Source organism: Takifugu flavidus, chromosome 14 (assembly GCF_003711565.1).
Source record: "Takifugu flavidus isolate HTHZ2018 chromosome 14, ASM371156v2, whole genome shotgun sequence".
Classification (NCBI taxonomy): Eukaryota; Metazoa; Chordata; class Actinopteri; order Tetraodontiformes; family Tetraodontidae; genus Takifugu; species Takifugu flavidus.
Window position 1 is genome coordinate 10501932 of NC_079533.1, and position 24421 is coordinate 10526352.

General features: G+C 45.4%; 1 protein-coding gene across 2 annotated transcripts in view; it reads right to left on the bottom strand.

The window, feature by feature from the left end:
• Window positions 1-9270: 9270 nt before the first annotated feature.
• gabrb4 (gamma-aminobutyric acid type A receptor subunit beta4) overlaps window positions 9271-24421 on the bottom strand; it is a 32469-nt gene continuing 17318 nt past the window's right edge. Inside the window, exons 3-10 of one of the 2 annotated variants that reach the window (XM_057054921.1) lie at window positions 22723-22790; window positions 21816-22036; window positions 14510-14592; window positions 12640-12777; window positions 11554-11706; window positions 10810-11066; window positions 10082-10171; window positions 9271-9847 (exon numbers count right to left, since the gene is read on the bottom strand). In XM_057054921.1, the coding sequence (XP_056910901.1) occupies window positions 9494-9847; window positions 10082-10171; window positions 10810-11066; window positions 11554-11706; window positions 12640-12777; window positions 14510-14592; window positions 21816-22036; window positions 22723-22790 (1364 nt within the window). In that variant the 3' untranslated portion in view covers window positions 9271-9493. The remainder of the gene's footprint in view (window positions 9848-10081; window positions 10172-10809; window positions 11067-11553; window positions 11707-12639; window positions 12778-14509; window positions 14593-21815; window positions 22037-22722; window positions 22791-24421) is intronic. The other variant, XM_057054922.1, reaches the window with a different exon arrangement.

Below are 24421 nucleotides of genomic sequence, written 5' to 3' on the forward strand. Positions count from 1 at the left end.
ATTAGCATGCTAACCAGCTACCTGGAGATGTTATTGTTGTAGTACCACATGTGTCTCAGGAGGTGATAATAACTCACCCTGATCTCCAGTGAAAGGTCAGAACAGATGAAAGATGAAGAACAGATGTCCCCCGGGGGTCTTTACAGTGGTGACGGGATCCAAATTCTGCCTCCTGTGTCCTTTTCCCTGTCAACTTTAACCTCTGCGGAAAATGTCATTATATCCAAGAGACGTCTGGAGGAGAATCCATTAGGATTTAGAAGACGACACAGAGAAGCCGACTGCATCATTATGCAGTGTCAATCATGAGCAGGTCTTTTTTTCTTTCTTTTTGTACAGCTATAGCAAAGAATTATGGGATTTCATTACCTGGTTCTTTTCATTAAAGATGGTGAGATGTGCCCTGTGTGCTAAAAAAAGAAAGGGGGCATTGAAGCACTTTTCCTTTTCCCTTCCATTCCCGCTTCCCGAATTCAGTGGAGGTTTTGTCCTGACCTTTGACCTTTCTTGGCAACCTCCCCAAATTCAGGAGCTTCGGCATTCTCTATTCGTTTTGACGACCTTTCATCGGCCACGGGGAAGATCTATGTGAAACATGCCGAGGCCAGCGGCGGTGAGCTTCCTCGGGGAGGGAGAGGATACAGCCATCCAGAGGTGCTGGTGGTGTTGAACGCTACCTTAGACTCCGCGTAAACACATTTGAAACATACGCGTAAAGGAAAACACACGCAAAGCCTTCGCCGCTTTTTGACTGTTCCCCGCCCCCACCCCCCCATTCCCATCCCGCTCCCCCCGCCCCAAAGAGAAGCAGCCATCAATTTCTGACCCATGTTAATGGACCTCTTCAATATTTGATGTTTTTATATGGAGTGCTGACAATAGAATGCAGGAGCGGAATGCACATTTGGCTACTTGGCCGGGTGTGTATCCATCTTCCCAACAGAGCTATGCACTCAGACGCCAAGAGGGACGCAGCGGCGAGAGCTCGGGCGAATTCAGCCCGCGATGTTTCACCCACGCTGAACCCAGGCGCCGAAAACCAAGCTGGAGTGTTCGGCCGCGTCGGCATCGCCATTTTCCAAAAGCTAGTCGGGCTACGCTAGTTTGTGGTGAGTGATAATGGGCTGTAATTTGATCCTGATTTAATCAGGGTTGATGGCTGCATCCCCTCGCATGTAGGGCGTGTTATTTATACACCCCTCTCAAGGTGAACTCTCTTAGCAGTGTAATCAACTGTCAAAGTGCTCGGTGGAGCCAACTTGGAGTAAATTAAAAGAAATCAATTAGCGGAGACAAACCTGTGCATTAAATGGGCCTCGCATCAGAAGGCCGACATGTCAGGAGGCGATCATTAAGCGGGCCGTGACGGCCGGAGTAGGTCGGGCGTGATGAGGTGCTATATCACGCAAACAACAGGCCAATGGATGGAGCTCAGATGCGATTAGCTTAAACAGAGCCATCAACATTCAGCAGCTTCAGCGGCAGCCACGGCCCCGCAGGCTCCAGGCCGATCATCAGACATCTGAAACGGCTCCAGCAGATCTGAGGTCTGTTGCTCATTAAAGGCTCTAAACGGCTGCTTTACCTTGTTTAAATGACCTGTCTGCATATTAGTATTATTGATTCTTTGAAGGTATGAAGGCCCTTTGTTATCTATTTGGGCTTTCTCGTTCCTTCAGATCAATATCTGACCTCTGACCTTCAATCATTCTTCTTAATATGTCTGAATTCTGGTATTCGGTCAATAATCCTTGAAACAAAAACAATAATATATAATATTCTTGTTTTTTGGTTGAGTTCTTTTTAAAAAAAATCCTACACAACATATTTGATCAAATGGGCCTTTTTTTTTCTAAAGTGAGCCGTTCTTGACTGACTGGGTTCAATATTTTCATTTCTTTACAAGCTAGTAGATGCTGCTGCTCACTTTTCTCGTTTTCTATGCGAGCATGTCCTGCTGGAAATTAGGGACCCTTTCTCTGCCCTTTCGCTGCGCTGTTGCCTGCCTTTTCCTGCCCCCATCCATTATTCACAGTAAAACTGCTATGTCTCAAAAAAGAACTGATATAGAGCAGAAAAAAGAGGGAGGAGGGGGTGTTGAAAAAAACAAGAACAAGGTGGGTTGTAGCCATTATTTAAATGGATGCTCAGAGGCCTGTTTTGCATCTTTGAGGTTAGCCGAGCAGCTGGCTCCTCTAAGAGACGCACAGAAATAAATTTCAGTCACCTTTTCTTAAAAACGAATCACTCAGGATAATTCTAATGGTCACTTGAACCATGCGCTCACTCCGGTGACCTAAACCAATGTGGGAAACTGGTCGTCTCTATGCTAGCGCTAGCCTCTCGCTAGCACCGCAGAGCTGCTGGCGCGGCATTAACGGGAGCTTTAAAAATCAATTGGAATTTTTAAAAGTCTTTGATTTCTTTGAGCCGGTGTTTATGGGGTGCGATGGGGGAGGGGGTGGGTGGTGGAGGAGGAGCTCAGATAAACATTAATTCAGTTCAATCTCTCAAGGCCTTCGATGTGGCAGTATTTCCTCTTTATAAGTCGCCCTTAGAAGCCTCGTTTAAACTTTCTATGGCCGACAGGTAGCTTTGGCACCGTTACGATACTTCCTGGCTTCCTTGGCCGGATTGGCATGAAGCTGACGTGTGTTTTTACGCTGCACACTCGTTTATTTGGTGCATCTGTATGCGCGTGTGCCCGAGGTTCCGCTCCCAATGACATTGAAGTATGAGTGTCTGGGGAGCCACAGCTCAAAAATCATTAATGATGCCTGCGACTGATGACTATATAAAGCCATCAATGCGCAATCAACAACACAATCGGGTAGGATGTGTGTCTGGTGTGGCGAGTCCGACCTCGCATCCATTTTCCAAACTACTTATCCTGTTAAGGGGCTCCTGACGGGATAGAATCCATCCCAGCGTGTACGGGGGCATGCTGCCTGTCTATCACACGGCCAACATGCACGTAGACAAACACATTCACACTCTGATTCACATCTACAGGCAATTTAGAGTCTCCAGTGAATGAACCCTGCATGTCTTTTGGTGTGTAGGAGGGATCCAAAGCCCCCCCGTGGGCATGCATACAGACACATGAACACGGAGACACTCAGAACACACACTCGTCTATATATAGCCCCGTGGATAAAGGCAGGGACTGTACTTGGTAAACCTGCAACACCAGGAATAAGTGTAGCATTACTGAGGAGCAGCTCGTGGGCGTATTTCTGCCGCCGTTTCTTTATTGACAAGTTTTCCACGAGGCCGTACTGCCTCACGTGGAGAGGACCGGCTGGATTTAGGACCTTTGAAGATTCACTTATTGAAAGCAAGAGCAGAAATAACAGTAATGAAAATACTGCTAGTTTTTATTCATGAGAATAATGGTTACAAATCGTAGGAGCCTAAATAGAAATAAAGCACTATGATATCTTGGCCATTTTGTTACTATTTATGATCGCAAATCACGTTGAATATAGTTTCATTAATATATTACTGTTGAATGCTTTTACTGATTCCCTAAATTTACTTATTTTTCTGTTTAATATAGCTTTGAGTCATAAATGCAACATAAATGCAGATCTGTAGCAACCATCCTGTTTTTATATGTTGCTCCTATAAATAAGCTAATGCTAATGCTAACAAAAGGTTTCAAGAGCACTGAACACTTTGTCCAGGGTTGAGAAAATCAATAAATAAACCAGCTAAACTGGATCCCATATTTGTAATTTAAAGATTTTTTTAACACTTAAATGCATTAGTTGCCTTTTGTGTTCTTCTGCTGTTAAGCCAAACGTGTGGCTGCTCCTCGAGTGTTACCGGTCGAGTATTCCCGCCTGCTGGCTCGAGGCTGTAGATACAGGAAGAACCCAAAGATGCTTCCATGGACAGAGTCGTGCCCTTCAAAGACTCTCTACACGGCTGGGATGGGGGGGGGCATATCCTCCCGTATGCAGTTTATGGTTTTTACTGGCGACATATTTAGCAACAGCGCTAACAGAAAAACCCTTTAATGGTTCCTGGATGGAAAAAGGCGCAAATACTACACTTCTCAGCAGGAGTCACTTTGCGTCTTTATTCAGGAAATAGGGTATGAAATGAGGTATATTCTCATAAACGCTCAGTCTTCTGGAATCAAATTAAAAGGAGATATTATCGAGCTTTGCTAAATTTGTTTTCAGAGCCGTCGTCAGGTCACGCCGACTAAGCAGCGAGAGCTCCGGCGAGAACCTTGAACCGTGATGGTGAACCACCTGATTTTACCCTCCGACTTCATATTTACCATTTGGGGACTAATGACTGGATATGAATTGATAAATGTCCAAAGGAAATCATGTAGCATATTAGTCCTCAAAGGGCAAATGAAAAGACATTAGCTTCCGTTACTGTATAAGCCTTTATTTGTAAAAAGTCTGTTGTTTGAATGATAACCCTTTTTATACCACATACTTGAACACTTTGTATTTGTAAAAAACACATTTTGTTCAAACACCTAAAAAAGCTGATTGACACTATAACATTAATTTGCACTGACAAAAAAAAAGAAAAGAAAAAGTTACAACTCCATACTACACAAATGTGGATTCCATGAGTACCGATACTTGAAATGAAATCAAACACCTTATTGAACAAACTCAATCGAATAAAGCGCCCAATGTGAACGGAACAGCTACAGTACCGAAAAAAAAGAACAAATGCTTTTTTTTTCTTCCAGTGCCAGTACATCAGATGAGATACATCTCCTTCTCATGAAAAAAAACAACAACAACGATAAGAATAACAATCCATAAACAAATGCAACAAATACGATAAATCGGAAATGAACAGAGAAGTGAACAAAATTGGTTACTAATTCGTACAGAAAATAAAGGAATCGATAGATAAGTGGGCAATTGGTTGTGTGGGGATTTTCCGTTAGTTGCCGATATATTTATATTAAAATACGAATTGCGGGGGGGTGGGGGGGGAGCAAATCCTTGTCTCTCCCTGGTTTTGCTCCTGCAGAGGGGGGAATCAGCTCAGCTTCCTCCGAGTGTGGTGATGTGGTAATCGACAACAGACCGTAACCAGAGGCAACTTCTTAAAGAGAAATTCCAGGGAACACCCACTCAGCGTGCACACACATGGCTTACGTGCAGATGCTGCTGCATCCTTTACGTCCTGTAGCGTTGAAGGGCGACTGATGCTGATGCTAATGATGCTAAACCTGATAAAACTCCGGCCTGCACCTGGTGCAGCCATCCCAAATTGTGTGATTTACAGTAAATACGCTGCCGAGTTCACGATGTGCACAAACTCCCACCGTGTACCGTGTTTCCTGTTGACATTTTCCCTCCAGTTTTATGCTTTTTTTGTTGTTTTGTTTTGTTCTTTTTTTTTTTTGTAGAGAGCTGGCTGTAAAACAAGTGCAATTTGAGCATGTAAACACTGGTTCTTTCCTCTTTTTTTCTGGCTGTAGAGATGAATCAAAAGGTGTGGAGGTAAAAATATATGAAAATAAAACCTTTTGTTGTTTTTTTTAACCCCCCCTCATGCGAAACAAAAGCTACAGGGTGTGCACAAAATAACGAGCACACCAGTGAATGTTGGGGCCTCGGTGCGTCGAGTTTGTGGCTGCGTTCCGCTCTTTCGGAGGAGGTCGGCCCCACATTTGAGCTCACGGGACAGTTTCGTAGTCTTCATGACTACACAATAAACTCTTGAAATACACAAAACTGCCGAAACGCACTACAATATTGCAACATCCGCCAGCTCAACACGACACATGTGGAGCTTTTCAAATATCCCGACTTCCTCTCGATACTCGTGAGCAGCTGTACTGGGCCAGAACCCTTTTCGATGGCGCACATTTGTTCTAAAGGAACGAGAAAGAACATCCCACACTTAAGGCTAGCCTGCTCCTTTAGCGCGAATCTGCTAACATCAGGCCCTTAAATTTGATAGAAGAGATTCCTAAGTGCTGCAGCCAGAGTGCACCGATGCTCTGGAAAGATAAAGATGGAGGAAAAGTGGGAAACCCGGGTTTAAACATACGGTAAAAGCAAAGTGATTTTATCGGGAATCTTCAACACTAGCATTTGCTTGACTCGTGAGTGGATCGGTGAACCCGAGCTCGGAGCTCCTCGTTCACCGTGCGATCATTTCAACGTGTCGATCCCTCCATTATTTTGCCCACACCGTGTATTCCTTGTGTGTCCTGTTTTCTTTTTTTTTTCTTTTTTCTCCAAGGTTTGTTTGCAGAAGTATGCCAATGCTAGAGAAGCTGTCCATGCCGTTAGCAGTGAGGCTAGCTGGTATTACGAACTGCCATGTTTTTGTTCATGCATTAAGAACTATTTAAGTGAAAGATATCATATTTACAGAACAATTCACATGTAATTACACATATACACTAGAGGCAAGAAAATTCACATTGAAATCAGTTCAACACTTTTTCCCCCTCCTCTTCTACATAGTGAACATATGCGTGAAAGGAAATCTATTGTTCTCTCCTGTAGAAGCAAATATCCTAAAAGTAAAAGCATAGAACAGAAGGTCCTCACAGCTTCTGGGATGGATGTGCTGATGATGGTGTTCAGAAATCAGGTAAAATGTGTTCTCGGTGAAACAGGCGGTCTTAAGCATGCGGGGTCTTTTAATGCATCTGCGTTTGTTTAGGATCTCCATCAAATATTGCAAGAGAAATTTATGTTTGTACAGATTCTCCGGGAGCCAACTGAGCTGAATGCTCAATCATCAGTTTGTGTTTTTGGAATCAAAGGGTCTTTCACGGAAACCACGCAGCAGATGCATTAGCCTTCTTCCTGATCGGAGCGGCGATCCAGCTAAAAATAACACTTATGGTAGCCTTGAGTCCCAATGGGCTGGAACCAACACTGTCCTCCGGCCTCACAGTCTGACACTTGTTCTGATCCATCGTATTGCCCTCTGACAGCTTATCCAGCCGTTGCTATGCAGAGATGAAGCGACAACAGATAAAAGAAATTTAAGAAAATAAAAAATCTCACATTAAGGATCATGAATGTGCACCATCTTCCTGCGTCACCTGGACTCTAATGGATTAGAAAAGCAGCGTGAAAGTGTGGTGGAGTTTCTATATTTGGGATAAAAGGGAGCTCCAACAATTTTTAATGACACCAGCATCGTGCAGCAAAACTGACTCATTCCGTTCTTTAGCTACATCAGCCGCCACCGCCGTAGCGTGTTGCACACGTGAGAGTGCATGAGATGAAACGTACTGTAGATTTTAGATTACTTTGTGTCTGTTCACTGTCAGCGCATCAGTTTCATGCCAAACCGGCGCATTCTTCTTTTATAATACTGGGAATTCTCTTCCAAAGTGCAAAAGACTGCAACATCTTAAGCTACCGCGTTCAAGTTCGCTCAATTTCAGTCTTAATTGCCTCTCTTAGGCAACTTTGGGGATCACAAATGGGCCACATTTCCAGCGACCCTTCGTCACTCACCAGCAGCACAATACTGACGATTTATAGTTAAAAGAACAAACTGTTTCCGCGCCAGTTTCTCCCAAAATCCGTTGCTACTCCAGTTGATTGTGGCACTTGTTGTCTCCGACTACGCTTCGTTGTCACTACGTTGCGGTCGTGCATTTCTTTGGACGTCACGGTTGATAAAGACGAAGGACAGATTGTTCAGCTGCAGACGGAAAGACAAACCTCAACCAGTGGTGTCACCCTGACACCGGCTGGGCTTTTTTAATGGATCACGGGACTTTTTTTTTTCTTTTAAGGCAGTTTTCCCCTCTTTGACTTAGAAAGGTGGCAACAGCACATTTAGCTGACGTCACTGTGACCAACAGACCAGCACACCAGGGTCCCTTTCCTTTTTGTGCCCCAGTGACACCTTTGAGCGTTTTCTGTAGTGTTAAATATTTACTTTAATGAACTGATCAATCCTTAACTTTTATTAGGCTGAAAGTCCGTTCGATCCGAGATCTTCGCCAAAAAGGGGAAAAACACGACGGCGATCTTTTCTCTTTGCAAATCAACCTGAGCGTTTGTCGAAGCAGAGCGTGTGAGCAAAACCAAACACGTGGTGTACGGATTAAAGGCCTTGTGGTTGCCGTCAACTTCTTATCCCCCCCCCCCACCCCCCCCTCCATTTCCTGAAACCAGAGACGGGAACGTTAAATTTCGGATGGCCTCGACGACAGAAAGGCTCAAAAATACTGTGAGGTGGGTGACAACTGGTCAAACCGTGGGCTGATATGTAGATGCTTTAGAATATAAATGTGGAACAACTTCATATGAATCACAAAAGCCCCCCCCCCCACAACCCCACAGCGGACACAAAGCAGGATGTGATGCCGAAGAACTCGCATGTGAATCGCTCGATAGGAAGGAATAAACAGTAAAAGTACACTTGAAGCATCTGATTGATAAAATGTTTAGAATATGCCCCCCAACACACACACACACACACACACACGCACACACACACACCAAGAATGAGTAATGCAAACCTCTGACTTTTCACTTCATAATGCCCTTGAACAGGTTCCAACACTCTTCCAAATCACAGTATATTTTTCCAAGACAAAATCATATCTACAATAATCAGCACGTTGTTTTTTTTCTTTCTTTTTTTTAACCGTAATGAACCCCCACCCCACCACCCGTCCCACCCTGCCCCAAGCCCACTCACCCTCCCACCTCCTTCCACCCCCGCCCTTCCCTAAAAATAACATGAGAAGAGAAAGGAAAGGAGTTTGCGTTGACTCAGGGAGGCAATGCGGCGGTTGGACATCCCATCCCCCCCCCCCACACACACCCTTCCCACCCCCCCACCCTCATCATCGCCGACCTTGTCAATGGCCGGAATCTGATGTCCGATAGAGAGAACGACACTTCAAAAAAGCCAAGGAACGACACATAATCCAAACTAGGTTGCTGTACAGTGTGGGAGTGGAGACTTCCCCGTGTGGTATCCATGGGTGATGGGGTGGGGTGGGTGGGGGACAATGGACAGGAGGAGGGGGGCATGGGGTGGGTCTGTGGGGGTCTGCCCCTCCACTCGTGAGCTGCAGTAGAGGATTTCGGATCGCGGCACGCATCGATAAAAAGTCAATGGGACTCTGAGACATCTTTTCACTCCCGAGAGCTTCCATGTCCCCTTTTTTCTCATTAATTTTCTTTTTTAGCAAAATATCATGCAGTCTTTAGTTCCAAAACCCCCCCGTCGGGATGTTTGTTCGTCTGTTTCTTTCTTTTCATGAGGAAAAAGTAACTCAAAGCCTTGAAATTCTCCTCTTCTCCGCAATTATTCTTAAACATTCAAGTCATCCTATTAATACTTTGTACATTGGAAAGTCTTTCAGATTTCACGTGTATATATAAATATAATATATAGAAATATGCATATACATATGTTCAATTTGTATATGTGTATACATATTTTGGAACTGTATCAAAGCCAATTTAATGTGCTCTCAAAATATGGCCCATGATTCCTGGTGGGGTGCACATCAATTCACATAGTACAACCAGTAGATTAGGTTGAAAAATCCAAAGGTGATGGGGAAAATGACCCGGGACCACTTGTCAATGGTGCTAACATCTGACAGGTTTGGAATTTTCAACTTGAGCTTGGAGGAGCGTCTCCGTAGCCGACAGTTGGCCCGGCTCCGCATGGCGCTCCTGTCTAGCGAGTGGTGGCTGAAGCCGTCTCGGGGCACCATGGGCTTCCTGAACTGGACCCCGGAGCTGTCGAAGGACATGACGGAATTCCGAGAGTCACTGACGCTGCTCCCCACGTCGGAAGGCATCACTTCGTTGTTCATCTCCAGCGTGGTGAGGAGGATGTTTCCATACGGATCCACCTGCGTGGGGAGAGCAGAGGCGAAGGAGTCAGCCGGGGCTGAAGCGTGGGCGAGCGGCCCCCAAAGCCCCTACATAATCAAACCTATCTGAGACCCTCCCTCCCATCCCCCAAGCAACATGTAGGGATGATATGGAACGTCAATTCTGGCATGCAACAGAAATAATTAACATCATCAACAGGCAGCTACAGTGCAGGCTGTCCTACAGCTGATATGATGTCTAAATACATGTACCCCAACTTTTCGTTGTTCTTCGAGATACAGATTTCTTCGCTGTGTAAATGACCTGAAGGTGTTGGTTTGAAACGGCACGGAAATGGAGTCCTTGCAATGTGAAAGAAAAGCGAAGAGAACATTAAAATGACGATCAAATTCAAATGCAGAGAAGCACATTTTCGTTTTTTGTTTTTTTTCGTCAAGATCACACAGTGCATCCGACACGTCCGGTAGTGCAGAGTTAACAGGAACAGCTCTGAATATGCAGAGTACTTCACACACAGCAGAAATCAATCCAGAAATGAGGGAAAGCGGCGTAGCTTCATTCACGCTCCGCCGCCTCTTATGGAAAGCACACGGATGGTTCAATTCATCGCCTCTTTCTTGACCAAAAAACTGATACCCCGAAACATTTTTTGCGAGGCAGAACGTCCCATGTTAGCAGAGGGAGAGAATGAATGAAGCACGCGGCGTAAACATACAACCTGGGGGGAACAAGTGTGTTGACACCTCTGTCGAGCTACACGGGCCTCTATCGCAAAGACCGCGGCTACGCTCAATAAAAATCAGTGTCAGTGCTTGAGGGTGGAGCGATGGATGATGATGGCGGCGCCGGCCACTTTGGTGCCGGCAGATAACTTCATGGAGTAATGTGTCCGCGTGAATGGATTCAAAACTAAAGCAATACATAAAAGGTTGAGGCTGAGGCCGAGCAGAGGGGGGGGGGGGGGGGCGGGGGTGCAAACCTGTTCCCTCAGCCGCTTCTCCTCGTATCTCATGCGCTCGTTGTTGCTTTTGCCGACCCTCTCGCTCAGCTTCTTCTGCTGCGCCGGGCCGCGGCCGAAGAACACGTAGTTCACGAAGGCATACTCGAGCAGGGCCAGGAACACGAACACGAAACAGCCCATGAGGTAGACGTCGATGGCTTTCACGTATGGAATCTTCGGGAGAGTCTCCCGAAGGTGGGTGTTAATGGTTGTCATGGTGAGCACCGTTGTCACTCCTGAGCACAGACACAGAAAACCCCCCCATCAGGGTTCATTCGCCCCATTCAGACGCAACGAAAGAGTGAAACAGGCAAGAAATGCAAACGCTGTTTCAAATGACACCTGTTTGTGTCACTGAAAGACTTTTCAAAGCATCTCATTTGCCACCTAGTGGTCGGTTGCTGTAAAAGGCGATAAAGTGTCCAACGCTCCCATTCGTTTTGATGGTGTTAATTAATTACGCGGTGCCAAGTAAAAAGAGGAAATGGACAGCGTTGACAGGGAAACGGTGATGATCGATGCGCCGCGTCCCGGCTGCACAGGCGCTACCCATTCTGGGAAGATGTGTTGCGCAACTTTCACTCAAGGTTGGGCCAAAAGAACTGAGGGAAAGAGCTGGAACCCAGAAGACTCACATCAGTTTAAAATTGAGCGTCGCAGGTAAATGTGGAGGCCATCAGTGGACATGGCAGGCAGACGTTTATTAATGCATCTGGTTCTTACCCAGGGCCACCCGAGCTGCAGAGGCATCGTAATTGATCCAGAAGGAGACCCAGGAGAGGATGGTGATCAGGATGGAGGGCATATAAGTCTGCAGGATGAAGTAACCGATGTTCCTCTTAATCCTGAAACTTAGTGAAAGCCTCGGATAGGAACCTGCAAGGACAATGGGTTGAGCCACAAATCGGAGAATAGGAAAACACCGGCGCAACTCGAAGAATCCCAAAGTCTGCACCCTGACAACACGAGGGGTAGTCATTTCTCCATTTATTCAGACGGAGCACTTAATTTCCCCAAAGCGATGGATTCCTTTCCAGGGACAAGTTCGATTCCAATTAAACATGGCAGAAAGTCGCAAACACGGCAGATTTTTCTGCAACCCCCTATCTCAGCAGGCAGCACCAGCATCCCTCTGAGGATTGTCACAAAGAGCTGCTCTGTGTTTCTGTTGCACTTTCTGTGTCCCCTAAACGCCAGCAGGACGGTCTAGAGGTGAATAACGCCTCTCGCACATGGACGGAAGGCGTGCGGATACGTGCGCAGCTGCGGCACGCTGATTAAGTTTAAACACCACAACAACACGCACTTCATATTTATGCTTCGTGAAAGCAGTAATAGAGCTTCAAATACAGCTAAATGTGATTCAGGCGTGTTCGGTCTACAGGTTTATTTGCAGTACATCACCACAGGCTTCAGATAAACATGCGGGTTTTAATCTTGAAGCTAGCTTGCGATGGGGGAACCCACCGTGATAAATGACCTCATCATCTGCAGGTTGCTCTAAATCTTTGAATGAATCAATATCTTAGCATGCATACTTGATCAAGGCGGAACCGGTCGCCTTAGATCACCAGAGTAAAGCTTCGATTAATGGTTGCAAGCTACGTTCAAAGATTTTCTGAAGCTCTAACATGAGATCTTTCTCCTTTTTTCTAAAACCCACACAAGGCTTATAGGCGTGTTTGGAAAATACCGCCGCTAACACACCTTTCAACCAGTTTGCCTAATTTGTGGACGGACACCAGGGTTCTGAAATAGCCTCGAGCTGTTGTACAGGTGTGAAAAATTGATAGCTTTCGACGGTCTCACCTGTAGTAAACCTGACCTCCCTGGACACGAGGCGGATGCCTACGATAGAGAACTGAGGTAACTCTAGCTTGTCGACTCCGGTCACAGCGGTGTCTCCCCCTTGCCAGAAGAAGACGATGTCATCTGTGGTATATCCGTCTGTGTCAAAGCAAAAATCGGGGGAGGGGGAGAGAGAGCAGCGTGAGGACTCACACGTGTTCATAGATGCCGGCTGTTCTCTCTGTTTGGTGGTGAGTTGGTGAGTTGGTAAAGCTACCAGGAGTGTTCGTGCACAATAGAATGCTTCATCATTCCCTGGAGTTTTGAGCCATTTCCACATCAGGTGACACCACCGCAGCCAATCAGGGTACAGTCATACATGGGCCGACAAAAATGTGTGAAACATTAACATTACAGCACACGTGTGAAAGCTGAGCATGTGAAACAGGCTGCTTAGGCACTACTGGCATAAACTGATAAGTGAAATGTTATAAACCTTAGGTACATTTTACAAAAAACGGAGGGTCACTGCATGCATTATTAGCAGCATGAATATTTATTAACATGTGTCACTAGACTTGCCGACGCTTCCACATATTCTCGACTGGCAGCGTACTTGAAAATGACCACAGCAGGAGATTTATGTCACCGGGCTAGCATGAATTCACAGCATAGCAATTTCTCAGTCCAGGGAGTGGAACCACATTTCACATTCTCTTACATGACGTCCGAACCTGGCTGGCGTTAAACTCGTGACCAGGATTCATTTCCATTAAATCTCTCTCTGGGGGTTTAGGCTAAAGAAATGTGACATTGTCCATGAAATTGAAACAACCGCCTGCCTAATCAATCAAAATGATGCTTAATGTGCGTGACTCCCCCCAGTGCAGAACAATTCCTGTGCATAAATAGCAGGTATTCTCGCAAGTTTTTAATTCGACTCGTATCCATATTTCATTGCCTCCTGATGTGGCCGAACGCTCTACGCTTTTATCCCGGGACAGCTACAAATATCTGCTGTATCGAGCAGGCACCGTGATTGATGCGGTGGTCAATGAAAATGATCAAGCAAATACATTTTTCTTTAATTACAAACGTATCAAAATTTCCTCCTGGATATCGATTCGTCCAAATTAAAGTATCGGAAAACGGACACGAAATAGCTTCATTTAAATGAAATTGCATCTGTGTTAGCACACGGGAATCCATCCTGTTGCTGCTCAACGCTGCAAAAATAAATGAATTAATGCGATAAATGCGGCCTGGTTTTACAGTTTGACAAAAGATTTCACATTTGAGGTTTGCGAGCATGCATTTCAAATCAGCACTGTAGACCCTGTGCAGTATTTAAACCAGTTGCTAAAAGCCTTTTAATTATAAATATTCTATAAACGAATTTAATTCATCTAATCATCCATTCACGAGCCACTTTGCCGTTATATATCCCATGTATTTTAAACACTTTTGTCCTTTTTATATTCATTCGCTCTATTCTTCCAATTATCTACCATAATTCCTCATAATGTGGCCATTTTCAATACAATAAACCTGATTCGGGCTCTAAATGATTATTGAGGACGTGATGAGCTAATGGTGAACTACGTTTGGTCCAGCCGCTGCACGACCCCGAGGGTCCACTCAAGCCCTGCGATATTAATGCTACTTCGCCCGCAACGGCTAAAGATCCAGAGGTGGCCCGCTCCATTTGTCACACTGAGAGAAGAGTAATCAATGCACATCAGCGAGCGCTGAGATTTCTCAAGGCAGCAGTGAAAGACACGAGACGACTGGCGAAAAAAAGAGCAGAGCTTGTTGTTTTAATTAAACACAGTATCCGACAGCAGCTTCCATGGAAACTTTCAGTGAGTTGCAGTGAGTTATCATCACTTACAGCTTTCTATTTCCAGGGTGCAGTTCTGTTCATCCAGAGGGTACCGCCTCAGGTCCATCATGCACGCCGCAGTGGTGGTTATTCTGTGGACAGACACGGTGATGCATCATGAAAGACAAACAAGGCAAAAGAGATATTTTCTCCCTCCACAACTGCCAAAAAAGAGGTTATTTTTAAACTTTCAGGCTTATTTTTAAACTCTGAACACAAGTTGTGCAGAAGGGAGCATCGTTGCCATCATCTTCCCGCAGCCTCCAACATGATTTGTTATGTTTACTACATATTTACACATTTCCGCCTTTCTGTGAATTTGCATTAATAAAACCGCAGCACCAGGGAAACTGTCAATAATTCTTAGTTATGGTTGATTTCCAACCTTTCTGCAGGTAAAGCTTGAGATGAGAAGCGCGCATGTAAGCGTTTATTAACATGAATAACTTCCGAAGCCTGACAAAACAGCTCCGGTTACAAATGACAACATGTGAGATATCTTCCATTTGCGGCCCTTTTGAGGGATTACATGCGCGCTGCTCACACCAGCTGCCGCGCGTTCATTCGTCACCCCTGCTCTCGTCCTCTTCCCGCGTAAAACGCATCGGAACACAATCAGTTTCATCTCATCATTTATGCCCCGGAAGCCCACCAGCTTGTTCGGTGAAGAGGTGGGGGGGTTGACACAAGTGGCGCATGTTGAAGAATGCTGGCAGGAGTAATGTTGCCCAACTTTTGTGGATGCACTATTGTTGCCGTTATTATTGTATGTCATAACCGGCACTGCTGCAGCAAAGACCTGAGCACAGCACTGAGCATGACGAGCTGTCTGCTTTGCCAAGGCTGTGTGTTGCCTGAACATGGAGTCTGTAAATTGATCGGGTGTGTGGGGTGTGTGTGTGTGTGTGGGTGGGTGTGTGGGTGGGGGGTGGACAGAGAGCTGTCGGCAGGTAATTGGAAAACAAAACATGTTCTGCCGAAGACCATTGAGCCAGATTTACAGTCGAGTCCTCGGGATGCAAAATACAGAGGGATGGGGGGGGGGGGGGCATGCATAAAAGGATTTGGAGAGGTGTATATTCATTATTCACAATGTCACTGAGTTGCATTCTGCTGCATAAGCATTAAGCTGCCTAAATTGCATTCTGTCTTGCTGTATTGTAACGCGCCTCCTCCCTGCCTCGGCGTGCTCCTCCGCCCTGAGCGTGCAGCGAGGCCGCATGCTGCGAGGAGATAACATCACGCCCAATTACATTAATAGGAAAGGTCACTTGGCAATCAGGAGTTTCCAGGCAAAACGTGCCCGAGCAACAATTCTTCAACAGAGCCTCAGCTAGCTGCACGTCGGCTTCTTTGTTGGAGATGATGGCATGAATGATGAGCTCCTGAGTTGCTCTAAACCATATATACCTGTGGGGATTTATGATCTTGATCAATTTTATTTAAAAAAAACAACAGCTGCTCCTAATTTCAACAATAATGCCCATTAATATGATGACATTTCTCAAATCAGACAGTCCTTCACACGTTGCTGCTCCGTTCAACCAATTCTGGGAGCAGATTCGATATCCGAAGTAATTAGACAGGTCCCCCCCCCCCCCCCTCTCTGATATTAAACACTGACCCCAACTTGAACTAAAACAGCTCTCAGAGAAAAATGATGGGTAGCTGCTGCTGCAGCTGCTATCAGCTAAATGGAAATGTCCAGGTTCACTTTGGCCCTGTCGCCGAATGGGTGCCTGCGTAGAATTATATCTCTCCTCTGTGACTTCTAAAGGCCTTTAAAGTTATGAAAAGTGTAGGAAAACCCAGATGCACAATTATGCATGCCGGGTGGGCTGTAGCCGATCAGCTCTTTGCACTGACGCACATTAACGGTTCCCTCAGATGCTAAACTTAACTGCTCGAACTGAGGAAATCAGAAAATGGAAGAATGCGTTTTATACAGCTGCATCTTCTTTTAAAACAAACACAACTTTGACACTGTGATACAAGAAAGATCTCATCCAGAAGGTTAAAGTACAGTTCTGAAAGCACCATTCAGCAGCAGCAGCAGTAACAGCAGCAGCGCCAAGCAGAAATCTTTAGCCCGTTGCACTAAAAAAAAGAGAAACGAATTAATAATGTGACTGTAGATGTGGCCGTTTTGAAAACGAGTCGATGGCCACTAAAGCGAGACGGTACATCGGTCACAGTGAGACAGGAACAGTCAGCAGATGTTGGTCAGCAGCTAAAGATTTCCTGGCCGCGGTAGACGGCGGCAGCAGCAACCTTTAGACCTGAGCTGGCACTGCAGTCCCACACTCAGCAGTCTGCTGGCTTCATGTAGGGTACGCAACGAGACAGTTTTGAAAAATGCGATTAGCATGACGATTATAGAGCCGCTTTCGTTGGAAAATCAGGGGCAGTTTTTCAGGACTGAGGGGCAGCGGAGGGAAGGTGAAGGACACAATCACAGGGAACTGTAGCAGTACAAAGAAAGATGACGCAAGAATGTTCTTCAGTGCACAGAGTCTATAATGGATCACAATTTATATAAAGACCCATTTTAGAGCGTGAATCACGTTTTATAGCTGCGCTCCTAAACACACACGAGTCGTAAAAAGACTCATAAACGCTACTTTTATGATGACTTGAAAATAATTAGGAGTTGTGTTGTAGATGTTGTTTTTTCTCCACACCATAATATTGGCCATGATGTCACATGGTCCCAGTGGCATAAAAATGCACAGCATCGCTCTGCTTTCAGGGGATTAATCTCATACTCAGGCGCAACAACAGCAACACGATGCTAGCTGGAATTATTGATCTCAAATAAGTCCTTACAGTGGGCCATTGCTGCTGCTGTGTAATAAGTCATACTTTGGTGTGTTGTAACATTCAAACGCGGTCACGAACTCGTAGACTCTGATAATGTGTCATACAGCAGATGGCGCCGTATGAAGCCGCGGACAAACGGGCATCACTTTTTAATGCGACATTACTGTCAACATGATAGCTCGTGTTTCTCCCTGTTCATGCTGTGTTAGATGGTGAAGGTATAAATCATGAATGCAGTTTTAAGCAGAATACCTGCAGCTGTAGGAGCCTTTAATTCTCACTATATTCAGCCTTTAGCCCTGAAGTTTCTGAACTCCACCTTGAGCAGGGAGCATTTTGAATGGATTTTCTGTGCTCGAGCTCCCCGAAACGTTCCTGCGTCCTGCAGCTTCAGAGATTCAGGGTTCTTTTCTCTGTTTTCAAGGCGCATGCAAGGAAAAGCAATCCGGAGGCAGATTCCTGCAGCACTGCAGACTGGGAGGCTTTCTAATGTGTGAGCAATTGCTCCCAACACCTACACAGTCTGGTCCTGTAACCATCCCTGTGAGGTAGCTAACTGAGGAAGATCATAGTACTACACGCTGATTTAATAAACACAGAAACACAACAGTGCATCCACAGGAATGCAGGGGGGGGGGGGGGGGGTGCCATCTGGTGCGGGCTTTGCTCAACAAAGCCCCAAATGCTCTCAGGACCCCATGTGATACACCAAAGTGGATTGCGAATTCTCTAACAATGACTGGCAAGTTAGACAATCCCACTGTATCACACAGACCCAGCTGGACACTTTCGACTGATGCCACTTCTTTTATTGATGTTGGGAAGGGCCGTGTTTGCATCACAAACACTCAGCATTCTGCTGGCCCAGCCCTGCTGCCTCCTCCCCACTGATGGGGCAAGCGAGGCTCTCCACTGCCCACCAGTGAAGACACAGCCTTCACTGGTGGGCAGCCACGTTTTCTTCACCAAAAGTCATGGTGTGTAGCAATGATGTCATTGAGTGTTATGGGGAAAGGAAGAAAAGAAACCATTAATGCTGATTTTGCAAAATATTTGGGGACTGCGAGGGTTCTCCTTCTGCCCCAATGCGGCTGATGCTTGGCAGTCTGTCGAGTCGGACAAATGTCTGTTGATTTGGCCATGAGATGAAGCTGATCGGAATATCAGGATTTCCTGAGCTACACAACTCATATCTCCACTGATGCATCACATCTAAAAGTCATTACCAGATCTGAGATGGGAGCTTTTTTGTGCGCATGCTCGCAGTGATGATAAATTGTTTCTTATCAATATTAAAACAATGTCGACGGGCTCCTTCTTTAAATTGGCGCTGCTATAAAAGCTTGTTGCTCTGACAGCTTATTATTTGCATAAACACAAACACAACAGCTTGTTCAATGAACGCTAAAATTGCCCTAAACTCTAAATAAAGGGGAAAACAAAAGAACAAAGAGTACCAGCACATTTTATAGCGTGGTGAAAGCAGAGTACAAGGGGCAGCAGTGTGTGTAATGCGATTGTCCACAGTTTGCATTTTACTGCGCTCTAGAGTACAGCAAACGGGGAATGGATCCGAACAGGCTGCATTTGCAATAAAAAGATTTTAATACAACTCGAGCCTGAAGCAGGCAAACCTGAAAGGTAGAGTATTTAAATGAATTGAACATGGAGAATCATCTTTTATTGGGGGGGAGGGGTGTCTATGCAACCCTTGGGCAAAGTCAAATACCCCAAGAAAGTCTTTTAATTGCATGCTTACAGGAAGCTTGTAAAGACCCTGGTATCACCACGGCATGCAGATGATGCACCACCTCTAATTACTGTACACCCGTGGAGAAAAATTAATAATGATTTTTTTTTAAAGAGGGTGGAGGACAGATCCAAGGACTTGACGCCATCTGTCTTTCACCATGACTGCAGTGGATGATGGTGACGGTAAACCCCTGTGCAGCGTACTTGAAGATGAGATGTTGGCGGAATGGCTGCTGCTAGTGTCCCTATAGCAACAGTCTTCTGATTCATGCAGGCACAAAGCCAGGTCTAATGCCATTTTTCCCCCCTCTGGTTTGAGTCCATCTTACTCTGTCTGCACCTGCCAGGGCTACTGTGCGGTAGAGAACCTTTGGTTGTTTTACTTAAGCTCAAATCATTGCAGTTGTATCATAAATTTGCGCGTTTTCCCCTCTAGTTTCATCTGATCCCTTTCTGTGTCTTGACCAGCGTCGGTATTCACAGGTTCAAAATACTGACCCCTGCAGACACGAATAATTCATGACTTCATATGATGAGCTACACCTCGTCACCTTCTTCCTTGTAACGGAACAAAGCAGGATTTTATGACTTGTGTGAAGATCACAGCGTTCCTTGGACTGTGAATAAACCTGAGGATATCCACGGACTGGTCCTGATCACAAGTCATGCTGTCATTCGCTGACTCAGTGATTGATTTCTTTGTTTATTGGCGAGTGAGTGAGTTCTGATTTTGAACTTGATGTTTGCGTTTGCTCCAGATTCTGAAATAGCAGCAGTCCAGGCAGCAGACTGTGTAGGAGTACCGTACATCCATTTGCTGCCGGTGCATCGCTGATCCAAGGGTCAGGGAGGGGGTGAATCCCATGCCAGCAGGGTGGAATCTTTTTCTGACTTTTGTTACTGAGTTTGAATCTTTGCATTATTAAATCTTTTCAAAAATAGGTTTAAAAATGACATGAAAAATCCATCCAGTCTGTCCTTCTTAGGAGGGGATCTCCCTGCATGCACTGGGAAAAATCACACATGGACACGTTAATGTTTTTATTCTATTTTGAGCACCCATTATACCCAAGAGCCACAAAGATGCCCTGCAAATGCTATAATGGTGTTCTATCAAGCCAGGGTTTACAAGCATTACAGGCAGCTGCTCTGGTGAGCCAATGAATCTGTGATGATTCTTTAAGTGTAAAGCAAAACTATTTATGAATGAGCTCTTCTTGAGGAAGCAATGCACAATTAAAAACTAGTAAAAATAAATGGGTATTACATTGTGATTGCGGTCCATCTCACACATATTTGGTGTTAGCTTCTCTTTTTAACCAACATTTCCACTCAGTAACTTTTATTACCAGGACTTAATTTATCCGGGTAAAAGAAAGAAAAATATGGGGTGCGTTTCCACTGCACCTCAAAGTTTTTGTACGATGTGTTGAAATCCGGCTGATGATGTGTGGAGGCGTTGACCAGGTCAGACTCGCTGTGACATGTCGGCATCCCCCGGCTTGTCTGCTATTCTTACACAGGCTTAGTCATTTTAGTCAATAATTCAGTCCTGCTGATTTCTTCCTCCACGCGGAGGTTCATTCATCCACTTGTCTTAAGTTGTTTTTTTGAGGCGAAGCTTGTATAACTGAAATGTACAAGTTTGGCTTAAACGTGTCAGGTGTGCAGAAGTGCATAAAACTGCAAGTGTGTTCCACCAACCAGAGTTCTACGGCATGCACCTCTCAAGAGTTCAGCTGAATTTTCCTGACTAGATAGTTTTTTATAGGGAAAGTTTATAGGGAAAGTTTGGGAGGTTCTTTCTCCAGTTATTGGGGAAACATCATGAGGTGTTCAAAATTCTGAATTCTAAATAATAAAACCTCCTGCCATGGAAATGGGCTGTTATCATCACCCTAGGAAGGCTGTTTAGACAGGAGTCAAGCATATCGAAAAGATCACTGTCTACTGACTTTTCTCACTTTATAGTTCCTATTGGAGATCCAAATGCCACTGGAAGGTTCCCCAGTACCATGTGGTGCAGTGGTTAGCACTATTGTGTCACAGCAAGCTGGTTCCCTGCTCAAATCCCCTGGGGGCTGTGCAGCATTTGAATGCCCTCCCTGCATTCTCTTGGGATACTCTGACTTCCTCCCACAGTCTGAGCACATGTATTTTGGGGAGAGCTGAACTGGCTACTTTAAATTATCCTTTGCTGTTGAATGGTCCTTTGTTTCTCAGGGCCAACATAGCACCTGGGAGAGGCTCCAGCCACCCCCACGACCATGCAAGTCAACAGTGGTCAGAAGAGGGGTGGATAGTTTGCTGATGAGCCCCCTGTTCCGAAACACCTGCAACTGCATCCCCGTTACAACTCAGCTCTATTCTGCTGGTTTATTTCTCCATGTCTGAGGCAACATTTCTCCAGGTCCCACATGATGACTTAATTATGTTCATGCACAACAGCAAAACAAGAGTGGAGCACAACAATGCTGCTGGAGCTGAACTAACACTTACCTTCTGTGCATGATGAGGTAAACACTTCCAAGTATGCGGTGAAACGCTATCATATGCAGTCATATTTTCTATTCCATGAAAATTGCTTGCTGATTTCAACTGTACTTATAAGTTAAAAACAAAACAAAGACAACACACTACTGATGATGTATGTATAAAATTAAGATAAAAATAGTACATATTACATGTTCAGGTATTCACAGTTGGATGTGTGGGTGTGAAACAAATGTTGCCGTGTTTATACCTCAGTCCGTATAAAACAGTGCCGTCAGGATGCAGCCGGATCATTCGGTTCTTTACTGTCACGCCATGAAGGAAGGACTTCTTGTCATTAAGGAAGTAGGTGTCAGGGAGCCAGAGCTGGTCTGCTACACGGTTGTCCAGAGTCAGGTTTAGTTTGAGCTCACCGTAGGCCAAACGTTTATCCCGCCAGCTCTGCTGGAAATACATAGTGATGGTGTAGTCCTGAGGAGAAAGACAAGCACCCGGGTTAAGCCACAGAGCAACCGCATCGGTCATAAATACACTGGATGGGACACTGGTCATGTGATCTGCTAGAAATGGCCGGTTTATTCTGCGAGAACAGTAGCCTATGTGCTTTGACAGCACATGTTCATTGTAGGCTTCTCTGTGAGTGAGCGAGATCCAGAATGCTAATGAATCCAGAATGACGTCATCAGTCAGACGTCGGCCATATTGCCTTTTTCGCTCCTCGGCCTGCTGCTCTCAAGTCACCGCCAGAACAAAACAACACGTGTCAACTGGCGAAGTGATATTATCATTTAACAGTTGGCCAAGATAAACTCCCAAAAGTGCAGCCAGTTTTGATTCAGTGGAGGATGCGTAACACTCTGCAGTGGGATTCCTTGTCTGGCTTTGTCATTCAGGCCAGTGGTGATGACTGGCCTAGATTGTGGACGGGAATCTAGTCAGGAATGCTGCATTTGCTGATGCACTGGCTGACTGAGTTCCTGCCTGGAGATGTGTAGGAACTGGAAATATAGATAAGATCCTCCTGCATGTTACCGGAGGCTCTTTGTGAGGCTCCTTATTGGCAGCAAAGCTGACAGCAGCGTCAGCACTGACCGGCAGTGCTAGGAGGACAAACTTTAGCTGTGCCCAGCAGATGGAAAAGAGAGATTGGAACGTACCATGTTTACTTCTGAGATGGAGTCGATGCTTGCTATGTTGATGCTCATTCCTACGATGACAGGAGGACCTGGGGGGAGAGGAGAACCTTGGTGAATCAATTGACTTTGGCAACTTCTGATTTCTCATTCCAGAGCAGCAGCTATTGATGTTGTTGAGCTTTACAGTTTATTTGCAGACCATAGAAGGCATATCATTTGCAGAAGGAGTGTGTCTCCCAGCACAGTGTGGATGATGAGTGCCAAAACACCAGAGATTGGGGGGCAACACACCAGTAGGACAGTGATCTGCCCCTCTGTGCATCCCTGACAATATGGCCTCCAGCAGGCCCCTCGTGTGCTTGTTTCTACCCAAACACTCACCACGTGGGCAGTTTGGGGCCTGCGAAGTCATTGATGCTTTTGACTGAACTGCCTGTTTCCCCAGACCTGAATCCAATCAAGCACCCCTGAGACATTGTGTATTGTTGGATCCACTGCTGCCACCACACCACCGCCACACCAGCACAGGCTGTGCAGGAGCTAACTGATGTTCCAATCCACATCTGTGAGGAGATCCCCCGGGAGACCATCAGTCGTCTCATCAGGAGCGTGCCCGGACGCGGGGAGCGCGTGCAGGCAGGGCGGAGGCCACACACGCTGCTGAGCTACATCATGAGCGGTCTTGACTGAATTCATGGATGTGTTATCAGCCTGTGATCTCATTTTTTTTACTTTGATAATGAGCGAGTCTGCAACAAGTTTAATGGAACATGTAACATGTCTAGTTTCCACAGGCCTCACAGTCACTGCAAACCACATGTCAGTACTTACAATCAAATACACAATGTTGCATTTATTGTGTTATTTCTAAAATAAATCCTTTCCTTCTTCACCATACTGGCCTCCCACTGAAGCACATTCTTCATTTTGTTCATTTTCCTCTGTAATGGTGCTCATCCTATTTCTATTTTTACATCTGCCACATTAATCGTAATGCCTCAAATATGTCCAAAGTTACTCAGAACTGCTTTGTTTACAACAAGCTTTTCTCTTGTCCAACATATCCTCTTTGAAGATCTTTGAACGTTTCCCATCTGCGAGTCATTTTTCTTGAGATAAAATTGAAAGCAAATGACAGTTTCTCTTCTCAGGAGACAACAAACTTAATAAAAATGATGGTCTTCATTTGAAACTGTAGGCTTTGTGAGTGAACACAGTATATAGATTTTTTGGGAGTAATCCACATAATTGTCCCCGTAACAAATGCTCAAAGCGGTTCTGTCGTCCTCAACATTTGCCTCCCTCCACTCCCCTTCTGGACGCTCACGTTGCACCAGTGAGAACGAGCCCTAAAACTGTGAACTGCTGACACAGAAAACACAGCGGCAGAAACACTCCAGCGATCGGTTCAAGTGGCAGTGCTGAATCAGTGTGTTCGCATAATGTCCCGTTGTATTACAGTGAGAAACCACATTAGCATCAGGATCATAAAAAAAAGTAGATGCGCCGCGAAATGTACTTTATCAAGTGTGTCATTACCTTTGTATGAGAAAGCTCTCTGCCTCTCGGTCTGTGCTGCTCTTTTCTGCCACTGATTGACGGCTACATTCAGGACAAAACAGATGATAGCCAAGAAATGCTAATCAGCAATGAGCTCTGGGTATGAACGGAGCTCCTTAAATGATTATATATTAATTCAGAAGGACTATTTTACTCATAC